The sequence below is a fragment of the Pelecanus crispus genome, chromosome 5 (assembly GCF_030463565.1).
Source record: "Pelecanus crispus isolate bPelCri1 chromosome 5, bPelCri1.pri, whole genome shotgun sequence".
Lineage (NCBI taxonomy): Eukaryota > Metazoa > Chordata > Aves > Pelecaniformes > Pelecanidae > Pelecanus > Pelecanus crispus.
The window spans coordinates 6,406,514-6,423,849 of NC_134647.1; the positions used below are offsets into that span (position 1 = coordinate 6,406,514).

General features: G+C 37.7%; 1 protein-coding gene across 1 annotated transcript in view; it reads left to right on the plus strand.

Moving 5' to 3' along the window:
• Window positions 1-17,336, plus strand: part of LRP1B (LDL receptor related protein 1B) — a 584,315-nt gene that overhangs the window by 285,677 nt on the left and 281,302 nt on the right. The window contains exons 10-13 of the mRNA XM_075711708.1: window positions 808-1,044; window positions 7,560-7,740; window positions 10,328-10,547; window positions 13,273-13,462. Coding sequence (XP_075567823.1) covers window positions 808-1,044; window positions 7,560-7,740; window positions 10,328-10,547; window positions 13,273-13,462 — 828 coding nt within the window. The remainder of the gene's footprint in view (window positions 1-807; window positions 1,045-7,559; window positions 7,741-10,327; window positions 10,548-13,272; window positions 13,463-17,336) is intronic.

Consider the following 17,336-nt stretch of genomic DNA (forward strand, 5'->3'; position numbering starts at 1 on the left):
GCTGGTAGATGGATATATCTGACCTCAGTCAAACCTCATACAGTTTTCACTAACAATTCCAACAAAAACCCCTGTGAGGCATTAGGAAAAGTATGTATCTTAAAGAATTTTAAGAGGTATATTGATAGTACTAAGGATCTAAAGATATTTGTAAGTATCTTTAAGGAAAGATCACCTTACTAAGCTTCAGTTATTTGTAATTAACCTACTTGATTAAATTATAAAAATCTCCTCAGAAATAGGAAATATTGGTATCCATGTTTTGTATCTCGGTATGAAAAACCAGTGTGTGTTGATTTGTTGTATTCCTTCCCATTTGAAACAAATTTACTGTAATCTTTTATCTTTTTTTGCTTCTGAGAAAATTCCAGTGAAAAAAAAGGGTGGTTTGTAGTTGCTGGAGTTTATGGTCTTGTTAGATTTAGTGATTACTTCAGTCATGGTCTACATTACCCTGATAGATCGTAATGAATTGTAAAATTGTCTACAAAGCTATATATGTCCATTTCACAGTAGATGCAAAGTTATTCTGTGATCTAGCATTGCTTTTCAGTGTGAACTTTTATACAAAAAAATAATTAGATGTAAGCAGCTCACTGAAGTAATTTGTATTTTAATTAAGGTAATGTAATTAGCTAGATTTCTTTAGTTTAGATACCTTCGGAATATATGAAATTTTAATTTTTGGTATTGAGTAACGCTCCTACTCCCCCACTAATTGTGCCAGTTAATTAAACAGTGACATTATGCACTGTAAAGAAGATTAGGCAGCATCAGTCGTTTATGTTTGTAATCTTTCTTTTGCAGGACCAAAGAATGAATTGTTTCTTTTTTATGGGAAGGGACGCCCAGGAATAATACGGGGAATGGACCTGAATACCAAAGTATCTGATGAATACATGATCCCTATAGAAAACCTGGTCAATCCTCGTGCTCTGGACTTTCATGCCGAAACCAATTACATTTACTTTGCTGATACTACCAGTTTCCTAATTGGACGACAGAAAATTGATGGCACAGAGCGGGAAACAATCCTCAAAGATGGTAGGCAATGCTAACTGATAGTGACATACAGAGAATCTCACTAAGGAGAAGTTGAACTGACATTTACAAATAATTTAAAGCCTTATTTACGTCTCCCATGGAAAACAGACCCAAACTAGACCTTGAATAGAGTTGGAGATATTTCTTTTTTTACAACTTCCTGTTTGTTTTTCCTGAGTGCAGAAACGGAAAGTTTGGTAAAGTTGCTCTGTTGTGAATTCTTACTTTGTCTGTTTAAGCTTACACCCACCAGTGAGTCCTACCTCTCCACTGTATTCTTTCAGTAGTTAGATACAACAGATCCACAATGTAGTTCTTTGTAGTCCTTCACTGAGCCATCCCGTATCCTTGTGGACTTTGTAAGACTTCTTCACTCCAACCTGTATCACAGTGTGGATTCTGGAGCTTATTCAAGTAGTTGGCAGAGCGAGACTTCCTGTAGTGCTTGCAAACTGAGGAAAAAACCCATTGTCTTTCCTGATGCATTTACCATTGTATATGTGGAAGCAACAGGAAGACTAAACATTTTTTAGAACCTTAATTAATGTGTTTGTACCATTTATTACAGCAATGAGAGAAAATACCAGCAGTTCTCTAGTTTCCACCTCTCCCATCACACTTCACAGAATCTCCCTGGTCTAGAATCATATCTCGTCATATTAAATGCTGTTTCAGTGATAAAACCTCCAGTTTGTCAACCCCATGTTTCTTTTTCTTTTATGGACCCTTTTCATGAAAGACTGCTTAAGCAGGAGGTAACAACTGCCTCAGTTGAAATCCATTCTACAGTAACTATTTTCTAGTACTCAAGAAAATAAGAAGTATGAATATTCATCTTGGCCTTCAGAGAGCTTAATATTTTTACTTCCAAATTGAAGCTCGAGACAGTGAAAGTAACTAAAATACCATTGTTTTAGCACAGGGATTTTCATTCCCTGTCATTCATAACTCATGCTTTAATCCACCCATCTCAGAGTAGTTATCTGCAGTTTGCAGTGATACGGTGCTGTTTTGGTATAAGGTCTCTCCACAGACCTCAGAGGCTGCACAAAGATCCCTTCAGCAGTAGTTGCAAGGAATAGATGGCTCTTTACCCTAAATTGGTGATTGCTTAATGAAAGGCAGCTGTCTGAGCAAATAATGAATACTCAGCTGTCAATCTGGTAATTCTTCATTTCACTGTGAATATGGAAATGGCTAATATACATCATAGAATTTCCACTGCTGACTTCCGTTCACTAAACACTACACATTTCATTCTACAACGAAGTAATCCAATTGTGGAGTAGGGGAAGGAGTGGACAGTATGTAGATTTAAACATTATAAGGCAGCACCAAGGAGCATCCTTGCTGAAAGGTGTCAAACAGGTTGAGGTTACTCTAATCAAACATGCAAACATAAATAAACTTTGTATACCAAACCTGCACATTGAAGAGACTCTTTTAAATAATGTTTAACTGGAACTTCCACTCTTATAAGTACAACATAGCAAAAATAACCAATGCAATACCAAAAGAGTTACGGAGTATCTGACCATATATAGACCATATGGACCATATGGATATATTATTGGTGGTCCTAATACTTACAAAGACCAAAAAAAGTCACTGTCATTCTGCCCCGACTCCTTCCCCAGGAGCTTACATTGTTTGTTAGAACTTGTTGTAGTTTCATAACTTTAAAGTATGCTTAAAGAACATTTGTTAATGTATTTTTCATGATTTAAAAAATTAATATGGCCCTCCAACCACACCACCTCAGCTCTTATTCTTATCAGCTCTCAAGAACTCAGCAGGGACAGATTAAATCGTCCCTTGGTGGAAGGCTACTAGAGAAAATCAGATGTGTCAGGAGGTGGTTTAATATTCACTCTGAACAGCATGCTGCTAAGGAAGTCTATCTGTGGTAGGTGTCAATTCTCAGATTAGAAGTTGTCATTTCTTGTGACTATCAGGTTTTGCAAGAACAGATACGCTAGCTCAAACAACACTAACTCAGATAATGACGGCTTGCCTACAAGAGAGCCTGATCCTACAAGCTGTTGACTGGGAGTTGAGAACGCTGAGCACCTAACACTGCTGGAGTTTGATTTCCCATATAGTTTCAGCTGTGATTTCTTATTCTTCACTTCAGGAAATAAACTGCTGTGTATTATTGATAACTATTTGACAGCCTACCCTAGAGTTGGTGGCACAACTGCAATAGTAGTGTACTTTCACCAGCAACAGAAATTGCTATAGTTAAGGTTTCAGACTTGCATGTGAAATCAGTTTTTTAAATAAAAAATTGGAACAAACCAGACATTTTTAAAGGGTTTTCACTGTTCTTCTGCTAAGTAGTCAAAAAACAAAGGAACACAGGAATACAGAGCTAGTCAGGCTTCAATTGTTTCCGTCTTCAAAGAACTACACATTTAAAAACAGGTGCTGGAGATGTTACCCTTAATTACTGTTACTGTTCAGGTCACTGCAGGTGGTAGATTGTACTTTGCAGTTCAAGGGTTAAGGAAAAAAAATCAAGAAATGAAACCTAGGAAGTGTAAAATACATCACAGTTTTATATGCATACATACATACATCTCCATGAGTGTTTAACATAATCAATATGCATGGGATAGGATGATTACACACTTGGAATTATAGACAGCATTAAAGCTAGAAAGAACCTCTAGTTTGAATCCTGAACTACTCTAGACCTCATTAACTGCAAGAGAAGCAAACTCATTTCTCAATTACTTTCAGAATTCTATGTTATTGACAGGAATTTCTTTCATGTTTAAAAAAAAAAAAAATCTCATCCACATATTTATCTTTATTCATCTGTGCTGTTTGTCCACTGCCATTGTGCCCAGACAGAGGATACGGATGACAGAAAAAAAGCAGTTTTAAAAATACATGGCTGTCATGCTATGACTTTGAGTAGCCACCAGCTTCTTTTAATTTTCTGTTTTTAAACATTGAAGGCATACTGACTGAGGTATCTCTTAATTTTAGTATACAATGCGAGTTGATATCATAGTCTTCATATACTTCAGCATTATATTTAAATGCATTTTGCTTCTTTTAAAAAAGGAAATAGCTATAAAATTAACAAAAAAATGAAACATTTTGCAGTGACAAGATGTTTGAAAACACTGTAGCTCTGCTAACTTGATAGGAAATATGGTGGTATTGCAATCACTAAGAAACGTTGTTCAACAAGAACGCTGTGAAGTAATTTATCATGTTTCAATGCTATTAAGATTGTAACAGCACCTTTTATAGATGCTGTTACTGCATCCAAGTGTATAAAAAGCCCAATATTTCATTTATTGGGTAAAACTGTCATATTTTATCTTAGTGTATTGCTGATGACATACCATGTTATCTATGGGTTATAGTAAGCAGAAAGTTTTCTGTACTGGACTAACTAAGTTATGTAGAGTAGGACTTGGTAAAAGAGCTTTGCATTCCCATCCATCACAAAGAATTTTACTGGTTTCTTGTAGGGAATTAGATTATTAGAGTCATAGTCGGTAAAGGTGTTTGGGGTCTAAAAAAATATTATAGGTGAAGAGTTTGTCTCAAGGAAAACAAATCTGATAGGTTGCAAAAAAATCATAGATATGCCAAAGTTATGAATGTTAGCAAGTAAGACCTTTGCATTAGTACTTACTGATTGTATTATGGGGAGGCATGTTGGTGGAGAAATCTGAGGGAAGGTTTAGATCATGGCAACACAGCACCACTGCACAATGCTGTTGCAGTAAAAATGACAGCTTGAAATGTCCCAAACCAGCACTTCAGGAGTTCATGTGAAGTTGTTGTCTGGAAAGCTGACAGTTAAATTACATATGTGTGGCAGCACAGTTCAAATAGTAAACAGTTGTCTTCAGTTTAGCAGATTTTCACGTGTCTATCTTGTGTAAGCAGGATTTAAGTAGGATCAGTGATTTTGTCATGTCAGCATTTCTTAAAAAATGGTAATGCATGATTTTTTTATGTACGTTATGATAAAAATCTCCCTGCATCGTGCTTGTTCTGAAAAAAACTTTCAAAAAACTCCAGCATTGATTAGAAAGTGACATCAACACTGGTGAGAAAGAACGAATCTGATGAGAGTTTCGGTCTAGACGGCATTACTGGTGTAAATGTGAACAGAAAAAGGAATTTACGTTCTTTTTTCAAGTCTTGATGATTGCTGTCATAAAATTGTACTGTAGGGTTGCGTATCCAAGTATGACAAAAAAGTAATGCAATCCATATTGTCAAGAAAGGAAGAAATAATATAAGGAAGAAATGTTTTACAGTGAGGGTGGTGAGGCAGTGGCCCAGGTTGCCCAGAGAGGCGGTGGAGGCCCCATCCCTGGCACCATCCCAGGCCAGGCTGGACGGGGCTCTGAGCACCCTGCTCTGGTTAAAGCTGTCCCTGGCACTGCAGGGGCTGGGCTGGGTGGGCTCTGAAGGGCCCTGCCCACCCAAACCATTCCATGAGTCTATGATTCTAAGAAGAAGCATCATAGTAAGGGGGGGGCGTGGGCGAGGAGTAGTGTGGTTTTTTGCCTTTTTTTTTTTTTTTTTTAAATTCTTTTTTTAACTTTTCAGCCATACCGACCTTCATTTTTATCACAGCAAAGGGAGGCACCAGTCTGGTGCTGTGAATTCTCAGACTCAGTGGAAACACTGGCGTCGCAGCTATTACACTGTTACCCCACGATCTTTTTTTAATCCAGGCGCACACGCTGCCTACCTGTGACAAGATACCAAACAAGATAACAGTAAAACAAGCCCACCCCCAGTTTGACCTCAGAAAGGATACTAAAATAAAAAAAGGCGGCTTCCTCAGCTTCAGGGCGGCGGTGGGAGGCAGCGGCCTGTAACCTGCCCCTCAGCCCTCTGTCAGGCGGCGCTGCTGGGTGCCACGTTTTGGTCGCCCGCCGGCCCGGGCTGGTCCGGACGGGTCCCGGCCGCCTCTGAGGACACGGCCCGTCCAAGGGCTGCTGCTCTCAGGGCTTTCTGTGGGCACCGTGGGGCCGGGGCTGCCCGGGAAGTGGTGCGGAGAGGTGGTGCGCAGTGGGGGCCAAACCAGGCTCCTCAGGAGGGGCTGGGGCCGCCGAGCTGAGCTGGGGAGTCGAGCCGGAGAGCTCAGCCGCGGGCATGGCCCGCTGACGGGGCTGTGAGCGAGTGCTCCGAGCCGGGCACAGGCCCTCGCTTGAAGGTGGCCGCAGCCGCTGGGGCCGAACCGGCCCTGTGACAGGGTGCGAGCCCAGCCGCCCCCGGCACGGCTTGGGGGAGTTTGGGCTTGTGCCCCTTGTAAACACTGCCCTGTGCTCAGGAAGGCTTCGGTGGCTCCATCCTGCCCAGAGAAATACTCCTTGGAGGGACTGGGGGAAGAGAAGTAGCAAGTGGCAGGGAGAGGGACCAGAAAAGGTGGTGGTCACCAATGCCGTGGCCCAACTCCATCACTCCCCTCGGTATTAACTTCCCTCTGGTATCGCCTGAGGTGGGCTCATGCTGTCGGTGAGGAGCGACCGTGCTGTGAGGAGCATGCCAGAGGGCTGCTGTAAGATCGGCTGCGTGGCAAAGGGTGGTGGCTAAAGGTCGGGTAATGCCTCAACCTTCACGATGCTCCAAAGGCCAGGAGAGAATGACGGGAAGTTCTCCATATCCCACCCCACACACTTGGACTTTGAGATCCTTCTGAAAGACAAGGGGAAGGGTACGATGAAGAGAGATGGAAAACCTTTTAGAGACCTTACGCTGTCAGTTAAGGAACTGGGATCATGGAGGAGAGGGCAGAGCTCAGTTAATGTTACAGGGTGCTGGGTAAGCTTGAGGGAAAAATTGTTGCTTGGGGAATTGTTTTACCGCTTCTCAAATGGGGAAACCTCCAAGCTGTGTGGAATGAGCATTGTTGACTCATTTTGGTTCTGGATGGAGCTCTACCACGGTCAAACTCATGAGCCCATTGGTACATCCAACAGTCGCATTGCTCTTTGCTTGTGTGTTGCTTACGATGTTGATAGTTTGCTCACATAGCTGTGGAGAATAACTCTGACTGTTGAGATGTTCTTGCTTACGAGTATTGCAGGGTCAAGGGACAATTGAACAAATGCAAATTGAATGCCCATTTTACTTGTTTTTTAAGAAGAATGAAACTTGTGATTGGGTAAAAGCAAGATAATTTAGAGTACTAGAGCTGATCCTGGAAGCTGTTCTTGACTTGAGTCATACGGCTATTTAGGGTTAAAATTAAGTAGGGTTTTGTTAAATAATGACTGGCTGAGGGCCAGCTATGGTTAACATATGAAGGCTTATGGTTTAATATACAAGTTTTATGACCAGTCTTTGTCTTTTGTAGGGTGTTTTCAGCAAAGACTAATTCTGACAGACACAGCAAATATAATTCAGATTTAAGGAAATAATCTAATTTAGCTATATGGACCATATATTGTCTATTGTTTATACTAATGGATAAAGTTAGAACAGAAACATATAATAGTAGTCTTTCATTACTGTCTTCTCTCTCTCAACAGATCTGGATAATGTAGAAGGCATAGCAGTGGACTGGATTGGAAATAATCTTTATTGGACAAATGACGGCCACAGGAAAACGATTGCTGTAGCCAGACTGGAAAAAGCTGCTCAGAGTAGAAAAACATTGTTGGAGGGAGACATGTCCCACCCTAGAGGAATTGTTGTTGATCCTGTCAATGGGTATGAAGTAGACTAATTTATGTTGTTTAATGCATGTCTTTATAGTATAAATATGGGATTGAATTTTGCTTAGGATGGGGTTTGTAGAGTCATGTAGCAATCTGTAATTCTACAGTAGTCTGTAATACCTATAATTCCTGTCCAGCATCCTGGCCTGAAGCCTTCAGAAGAATGTGTATGACCAGATACTGTTGAACCTATGTCAAGTTAATTTGAATGTGATTCACCTTTTTCTCGAACAAATTGAGTGTATCAGACCTGTATGTATTTTTAATACTAAGTGAACTTTATAATACTCTCCTTCATTTCTCTTTGTAAGTCTCAATTTCTGAAGATAATTATAACCATATCCTTGTACACATTGGCTTACAAACCGACATGAGACAGGTACTTTTCATTACTTAGTAGCATAATTAATTGTGATAGGCTGCATAATAAAAAGAACATTATATTACTGTGGTATAGTTGTGGTTTACCTAAAAATTCACTGTTACATTTATTCAGGGAATTGTCACTGGAGAATGATGTAGGCAGGTAATTCTAGTGTGGCTGGATTGATTGCTGTTTTCCTAGTAGTAGAATGTATTTACGCTATCAGGTTTTCACTTTTGAGCTTGTCCTTTGAGGAATGGAAGTGACTGTGGAAAGGCTATAATTAATTAAGGTCAGAGAGTAAGGATGTAAAATCAGACCACAAACCATAACCATACCTACAATTACTTTGTTAAATTTTCCAGCTCAGTAAATACATGGCACAGGAAATAGTGTATGAAGATGTATTGTCTGAAAAGGGCTATTATATAAAACACTTTTCTAATAAAATAGCGTGCCTTTCATGATTATACTTCTCATGGAAGCTTTTCCTGAGGGATAGCATTTATTATGGCATTTTAATTATGTTTAGAAAATATTAGTCTTGATTTAACCAATATAGAACCATTAACTGCATTTTGAGATACAATTAAAAGCACATTAATGCAAATGTTTGTTACTGTAAGCATGTTTTAGCTTATGACATGATAAGTAGAATAAGTACAGACAAAAAGTTAATGGAGAAAAGCTCAGTAATTGCTGTTGAGCGGTCGTGTAAATATTTGTAAAACATACTTTGTCTTCCAATAAACTAAATACCGTATTGACCAGTAGATTTGACATCGTTTACACAGGTTTGGTAACAAAACTGTTTTTCACTTCAGTGTTTCATTCCTGTGTAAATTCAGAATTTAAATTCCAGGACTTTATTCTTCAAAGTATGGCCACGTTAAGTGGGTCAGGATCACACAAGTTGTTTCAGAAATTTGGAGAATTTCAGAAACATAAATCTGGTGAAATCAAAGGTAAGGCACATAAATACCAATTAAATCATGGCAACTTTAACAAGTAGGATCCATTTAAGATCCGTATGGTGTTCTTCCTCTGTTTAATGCTTAATAATTGAAATCCTAGATTTGACTTTAAAAGTAAATGTCTACTATCTAGTAAATGTTTTCAGCATGTTGATGTCACTGTGCATAATATGATCTGAAATGCTGTTTAGACGCTTCATAGAGTGCATACAGGCTTCTATGTGTTTCTTTCCATGAACCTGTTTTTCCTCTGGGGGGGCGGGGGGGAAGTAAGAGAAAAGTGGTGTTTCTTAGCATATTTGCTACCCTGTGCTTTTGTACAAGTTCAAGTGGTGTATTTTAAATTCTTGAAATCAGAGTTGTCACCAGCAAATTCTGTAATAAAATATGATAATCAGGTTAATTCAATAAGGAAAAAAAACCTCTAGGGTGTGTTCTGTAGTGTCCAGTAGAGAATGGCTCAGAGAACTCATCTGAGCTAATACTTTTAGATGACTTACTACAATGCTTGCTTAATTTTTCCAAAGTTGCACAGGTACTTATTTTTCAGAGTTGTTTTGGTTATCTACATTGCTGCACTATAAACCGTAAAACTATGTTAAAATTGCCTACCAGCTATTTTTCAAATAATTTTTATAGCCATCTATCTTTCTAAACATTTTTGTGAGGGACAGAGTGCCCATAATAGGTTTTTTTGAGTAATTTAGTTGCTTTCAAGTGGGATGTGAAGTTCACAGAATGTCAAGGTTATCCTGTAGCTATTAAACTAGAGTGCAATTAATTCATATATTGCAGCTTTTTTGATAGTGTTAAGCCTCATAAAAAGCAGATTTGCATCACAAAGGCAAATTAGACTTGGCCAAAGAAAAAAACCAAACCAAAACAAAACAGTAAAAGTTTGAACACTGTGACAAAGTCAATAAAATTGCTGGCTTAAAAAAAAAAATTGTAATTCTGGTGTGATTAAGTAAGGTCTTAAACAATTCTTTCCCTTCTTATGTCAGCCCATTTGGTATTCATGCAATTCATTACAATATGAGCAAAACACCCTGAGTATCATTTCAGCAGCATCCAGTACACGGGGAAAGTAAATATAGTTGTAAAAATAGCGGTGGAAAGAAACATGCAAAAGTCAAAATCGCTCTGGCTTGTGGATATACTGTTGCAAACTTCTGCTAAAAGTCTACCATGTAATCCAGATGATTAAAATGGTATCTCTGATCATTTTTATAATTTCATAGCTGGATGTATTGGACAGACTGGGAAGAAGATGAAATAGATGACAGTGTGGGAAGAATTGAGAAGGCATGGATGGACGGCTACAGTCGACAGATTTTTGTAACATCAAAGATGCTTTGGCCAAATGGTTTAACTCTGGACTATCATGCCAATGTATTATACTGGTGTGATGCCTATTATGATCACATTGAAAGGATATTTTTGAATGGAACTGAGAGAAAGGTAAAAGGAAAATACTGCTGTTTTGCCACAGGCATGCTCTTTCTCTGGATTTTATTGTGTTATGTTAAAAATACTTTTCAAGCTTTTTAAAGTCTGCATAACCCTACAGCATGTCCAGCACCATCTCTGTTGAAACAAGCAATGTTGGCAGTCTCCTGTAAGAGACTATAATACGGCTTAAAATTTTTGTCTTCAGAAAATGACACAATAGTTGATTTGTTTTTTTTTTTTAATCTGTTTTTCTCATGTGACAATGAGTTGCATTTTGATTGAGGCACGAAGCTACAAAGAGCTTTTCAGGAGGAAAAAACCGTCTCTTGGCTCTGCCAGAGAGAGGCTTTCATTTAGCTTCACTGGATAAGCTGTTTTCGATGAATCTCAGTGTCCCATTTGAGCATTTGTGGTAATATGCAGGGGGGAAGCACTCAACAAGCGCAGTCAAAGATGGAGAGAGATTGTTTTAGTTGTTACTAATGGCTATACTAGCAGATACAAGTCTGTATAGAAGTTCTGTGTTGCAGAAGTAACAAGAGCAGAACAGACATGTAGAAAATGGTTGACACTTAGACTGGAGTCTGATAATTTGGGGAAGGTTTAGCATCTGCTTCATAAAATTAGTAGCCTGACAACTGAAACTTCACTGGTAATTGAGAATGGTGGCCATTAAGTCTTCTGTGGGAGGGTTTTGTCACAAAATGTACATGTATTTCTCATTTATCCGTCACTTGTGATTCCCTCTGTGTGATGGCCTTGAGAGGACCAATACGCAGATCTCTACTACTGAAAGTGGTAACTGTAGACACAGTCCTCCCTGGAACTCATCCCTGTACAAGCTCATGTTGCTTTAATATTGCTTTTAAAACCCTTTCTATTGAGTGATTTGTTGTTAAGCCTGTACTAATGCTGCAATGTTGCAGTCTGTCATAATGGCTAGGTTGGGATTTACATTTAGCGCTTCTGCTTTTGCTCCAAATCCATTATGGTCCTGTAATGGAGCAGAGAGGAGGGTAAACACATTGGCAGAAAGACGTTGTTTACTTAGAGATCGTTGTCTACTAGCAATGCTAGAATTCCTGAAAATTTCCGGGACAGAACAGGTCTAGGAAGGTTAGATGCAGCTGCTGTGGATTACGCATGGATTGCTAGTGAGAACTGCTGGGCTTGCCTCTCACCAGAACTGGTGAATAATAAGAATCACCTGTCTTTACAGGTTTTGTTTTGAAGTGTGTCACAAAATGGTTCCATTTTTTTTTTAAATGTTTTTCTATAATCCTGTGATTTAAATGAAATGCATAGCCATTTGAATGAAATGTATGTGGCCAGAAATAACTAGAAGATACTTTATTTTGATGCTGAATCGTTTGTTCTTTATTATAGGATATTTTGGTCAAAATATAACTGGGTCAATAGCATCTTTCATTCTGTAAGTGTCAGCATAATGAAGATTTGAGGGGGCGGGGAGGTCGTACTCAAATTCTGCTGATAGGTGGTGGATGATTGACTGATGGACTAGTTTGGATTTAAAACAGTTAACTGAGATGAGGAGTTCTGACCAAAAGAATTCCAAGCCCAAAGAGAAAAGCTGAAGGGCAAAAGGGGATGATGTTTATCACGTCACAGTAGTTGTATTTTAGTGGGCTTTATCTCCTTGTTCCCTTGGGTTTGTGTCTCTAAAGAGAGACAAGGTAGGGCACCTGATGAACTGCTTCCTTCTTTCTAGAGGCAAGATAGAAATACGCTGTTGGGCAGTAGTTCAAGCAAGGACCCATCCAGCAGGAGAAGACTGGAACTTAGTCATTCCAAACTGCAGCTGCTGTGATGAAGTATAAAGGCAGGGCTCCCAAAAGTAGATGATGTAGAGTCCTGCAGTTTTCTGTGTCTTTTTAAAGTAAATCGTTGTAATTACTGTAATTTACTTGATGGTAAGTTTAGACTTTTTTAAAAGTTTCGTTTTCATTCTGTAGGGATTGAAAATGGTTTTAAACTGTTCCTCTTTGTCAGACAGCTCTTGTGTGGTGGTAGTTGCAGTTCCTGTGAAGGAGTTATAGCAAATGACACCGTTTTAGAACATTTCTGTGGCCAATAAAAGAAAGACAAGATTTGGGGTGTAACTTGTAGTTTTATGTATGAGTTAATAAACCAGAAGTAGAAAGTGCATGGAAGACAGTTTGTCTTATTTTGGGAACAAACTGTGGCATGTTTTTTTGTTTGGGTTTTTTGTTTTTGTTTTTGTTTTTTTTCAAGTTACCACAACCCAAACTAGAGAGGAAGTTCACAGAAATGAATAAGCAATCTCTGCACTTACTTCACACTTCAATAAAAATAAACAACTCATACACACTATTCTTTGCTTTAAAAGAAGCAGATATTTGACATACTTGACAGATACTCAAAGTTATGTAAACAACCATACTTCCTTGCTAGGGAAGAAGGTACATATTTACTGAACATAATGATTGCATGGTTACCTACATTCCTCTGAGTTATCTGACAGGGGACACTTAAAATGTATTTATACGAAGCTTTGAAGTTAGATATTGATGCTGGTGCATAGAACGGCTTTACACTCTTTATTTGATTTTATTGCACTAAGTCATTATGTTTGGGCACAGTGCTTATCTCAGTTTTCCTCTTTCCCATTTTATGTTCTCTGCAGTGTATGCTAAGAAAAAAATAATAATTATTTTAACCTTGCTAATGCTCACCTACCGCTAATTAATTGCAGGTAGTCTACAATGGAAAAGATTTGAATCATCCTTTTGGACTATCACATCATGGAAATTATATTTACTGGACAGATTATATGAATGGGTCAATTTTCCAGTTGGATCTGGTTACAAGGAATGTGACACTATTACGAAGTGAGAGACCACCTTTGTTTGGGCTCCAGATTTATGATCCACGTAAACAGCAAGGTATTTATAACATACGATTTCTCTGTAGGTCCGTTATAAAAAGATATTTTCCCTTACAGTCTTCTAGTATTTTGAGGTGACTAGATGAACAACAACAGAAAAAAAGAATATGACTCATGGCACAAGCAAGACACTTTCCAATGTTTCAATCTGTCGATGTTGAAATTGATCATCTCATACTTGCTAAAAAGTGAATCACACTGTTATACCTGTCTGAATTTCTTCTGTGTATTTACTCTGCCTTTATTGCCATTCATCTCATGTGTCAAAGAGATACTGTGAAAATATAAAATAGAATAGATAATATATACATATTGGCTCATAGACATAAAATACATTATTGCACTTACCGTTTCTTAAGTAAGATCATAGATCCTGTCTGTCTTTCCCTTTTTGTAATTTTCTCCCCCATCTCAGTCTACACCAGCACCGCATGACTTAATCTCCTGAAAGCACGTGGTGCTGTTACAAAGAATCAGAATAAGTGACCTCGGAGAGTAGTGGAAAAATCTATAATTGTTGTGACTTATATCAGCAGAGAAATGAGAATAAAGGCCATAGGTTTGCATGGATGGAGTTTAGAAAATGCAATTGCTCCTACACAGGTATATTTACAAATTTATTTTACTGAAGAAAACTTTGGAATCCATTTACTGCATAGTGTTCAGTTGAGTTGTTGAAAATTTGCTCTCCTTAATGAAAACAGTTGTAGTTAACGTCTGCTACCAAGCATAAAACTGAACACCAGGAATTAGTATAAATAAAATACTGTTTAAGAGATGACCATATTAAATATTAATGTTTATAGATCTCATTAATCTCTATAGATCGCCATTTTTGACATGTAGAAGTAGAATGTTTCCAGTTCAACAGTTCCTATAGAAAATCAGACACACTAAGGTGTTGGCAGTCCTGCTACATTTGATTTTGTACATGAACCAGAAAAGTAACAAAATGTAAATTTCACCATTTATCCAAATGCTACTTAGTACAGATACAATGTTAAAATGTGCTTGTTAAAACAGTAATTTTTAGATTTTTTTTTTTTTTTTTTTTTTTTTAAAGTTTACAGGACCTATTATGAGTTCTTTGTCCCTTTGCATAAAGCCCAGGGTTTTTTTCACAGTTTCATCACCTTCAGATCTGGATGTGTTTACAGTGTCTTGTTCATGTCTGTTCTTAGTGCTTGGAAGATTTAACTCTGTCTCTGTCACTTGTAGTCAATGCATGGCTTAGAGATTAACTGATAAAACTAGTACACAGTGGATAGAATCAAAACATTAGAAAAAATATTTAGCACTTAGATACAGAGCAGATATTTGGCTTTTGTATTTGTTATAGGCATATATCTATATGCTGAATATATATATATACACATTTCTCTGTGTGTATACAAAAATGATAACATGTATATATGAAAATAAAGTATAGTGAATATTTTCCCTGTATATACTGGCTAAATATTTTGCATAGGTTTATTTCAGAGGTTTTGTATAGCATACATACCAAATATCTTTTTGTGTTTTTTTTTCTGTCTAGTCTTACCATTTTTTTCCATCCAGCAAAAAAAAAAAAAACCCAACTGGTGATTTCCAAAGGGAAGAAACAGTTTAGTTTTCAAAATGGTGCTAAAGTGTAAAATGGGGAGTGCATATGTGTATAGGCAAAATACTTGGCATGTAATACCTGCATGTATAAGGTTGTTTAATTTTATATTTAATTTTAAAATTTACTGTAGTTGAAGACTTAGATATATAGTTGATATTCGTTGGGGAAGACAAAGACTTCTCTAACTAAAAGTACGTCTTCCATCTTGTTTTTCCTTGGGAAAACCACTTTTTACAATGTCTCACTTAACCATCTGAGGCCCTGCTGAAAAGCTTAGTGATTTTCTTTACAGCAGGTTAATAGGAAATTTTCCCTTTCCACTGAATAATATTTTTATATGTCCAGATAGGCCTTTTTAGGGAAAGGCATTGAGATTAATACTTGATTACGGAGTGCTGAGGTCCAGACAGCCAAATTGTAATTGGTTTTATGAGTATGGAGGCAATGCTGCAAGTTTTTCTTTCTGATATCGTAACAAATTTTCAGTACCTAAACCAAACTGTGGTATGTCAAGGTCCTTGTAACAGTGCCTCTCTTATCACAGATGCTTTTCAGGGGCTCTTACTTCGAAGTCATGTAAAAACATAGTGTGTTTGGGGTTTTTTTGTTGGGTTTGGCGGTTTTTTAAAGGCAAAATCTGCCCCTAAATGTATCGTCAAGTTGGCAAAATTTCAGAATACTTTGAACTGTGTCTGCTAAGAATCATAGAATCGTTTAGGTTGGAAAAGACCTTTAAGACCATCCAGTCCAACCATTAAGAGAGGACATGGTGATTGCTTTAAATACTTAGTACTTCTGCTGCTTTATTCAGTACAGAAAGTTCCTTTATTTTTAGAAAAAAAGTTAAATTTAAAAATGAATGCAATGGCTATTAGCTTCCAAATAAGCTGACACCAGAGACAGAAGACTAAAATATTACCTCTTAGACATTTTTAGCAGAATGAGCTTTAAATCTTGAGAAAGACAATTTGGCTCATTAATGCATTCTTTATTTGAAATTGCAATTGGACTTTTGTAAGCTAACTGCAGCCTTTAGGATCTTCCCTTTTTGTTGTGCTGAGTGAGGTAGATCTTGCATTTTTCGCAAAAGAGCATAAGCGCTTATTTTAAAGAAAGCGAAGGTTTGGGGTTTTTTTTCTTTTTTCTGGTGTGTTTCTTCTAAAAGAGCAAGATCAAGGCTGAATCATGTGGTACAGAGAAAACCATAGTATGAGTTCATTTTATGGTATGAGTTATATTTTATAGCTTATGCACATGTGCCTTAGAAACATTTATTTTGAGATTACTGTTTTGATGATGTCGTTATTGTCACTGTCTGCACAAGCAGAAAACATGTCAATTCTTTTTGGCATAGTTGAATTGAGACTGGCATTTTTATTAGGAGGCCTTTCACAGGATACTTGTCTGTGCCAATCCTGCAAGGATCCTACTTTGCTTAGTACTATGGGTAGTGACATATTAAGCTTTTTTTGGTATCTCCTTACAAAGAGGTGCTTTTCACTGTCTTTGTATCTCATGAGGCATGATCCTCTTGCAGAGGGAAGGTTTTTTTTTCTTGCTTTCAGAGATTAGAATTCATCTTACTTTCTTAGGCATAGTCTTTGCGTCTGTATGCGTCAGGAATACCTTAAAAAATGGGGAGGTGGCAGGAAGCATAGTAATCGTAGGAGTTGGATTTACAGTCAACGTATGAAACTGCCAAGGCCTGCGGGTATTTCCACTGCTATGAAAGGGAAGATTGCTGTTCATATGTAAGTAACTCTTGTGTAAGTCTATTCACAGCAGTTAAAATAGCCTCTTTTGAGATCAGTTATTTTAACTCCTGAGATTGCAAAGAAGAGCTGCTTGAGCCCCAGGCTGCTGCTCTTCATATGTGTAGTATGATCCTAAAAGTAGACTTACACAACTTTAGCAGTACTTGAGGTTAGGTTTATGGGTGGGCACAAACATAAATGAATACTTACGAAAACACAGAAGTACAATAATTTCTAAGCAGCGATAAATACTTCACATACTTTAAATTAGACTATTAAACAAATGTATATGGTTTCCATATTTTTTTTTTCCCTGAGAACAATGACAGAGATGCAACTACCTTTTCATTTTAGCTCTGGCTGAATTTTTAGCAAATTTAAATGGAATTGGCCTAATTTAATCATATGCAAGTGGCAGAACAGCAGCTGTTTTAAAAGCTAGCAAAAATATGAAAACTAGGATAATATCTTTGAAAGTAGTTTTAAAACTTTGGGAATATTTTAAGAACACC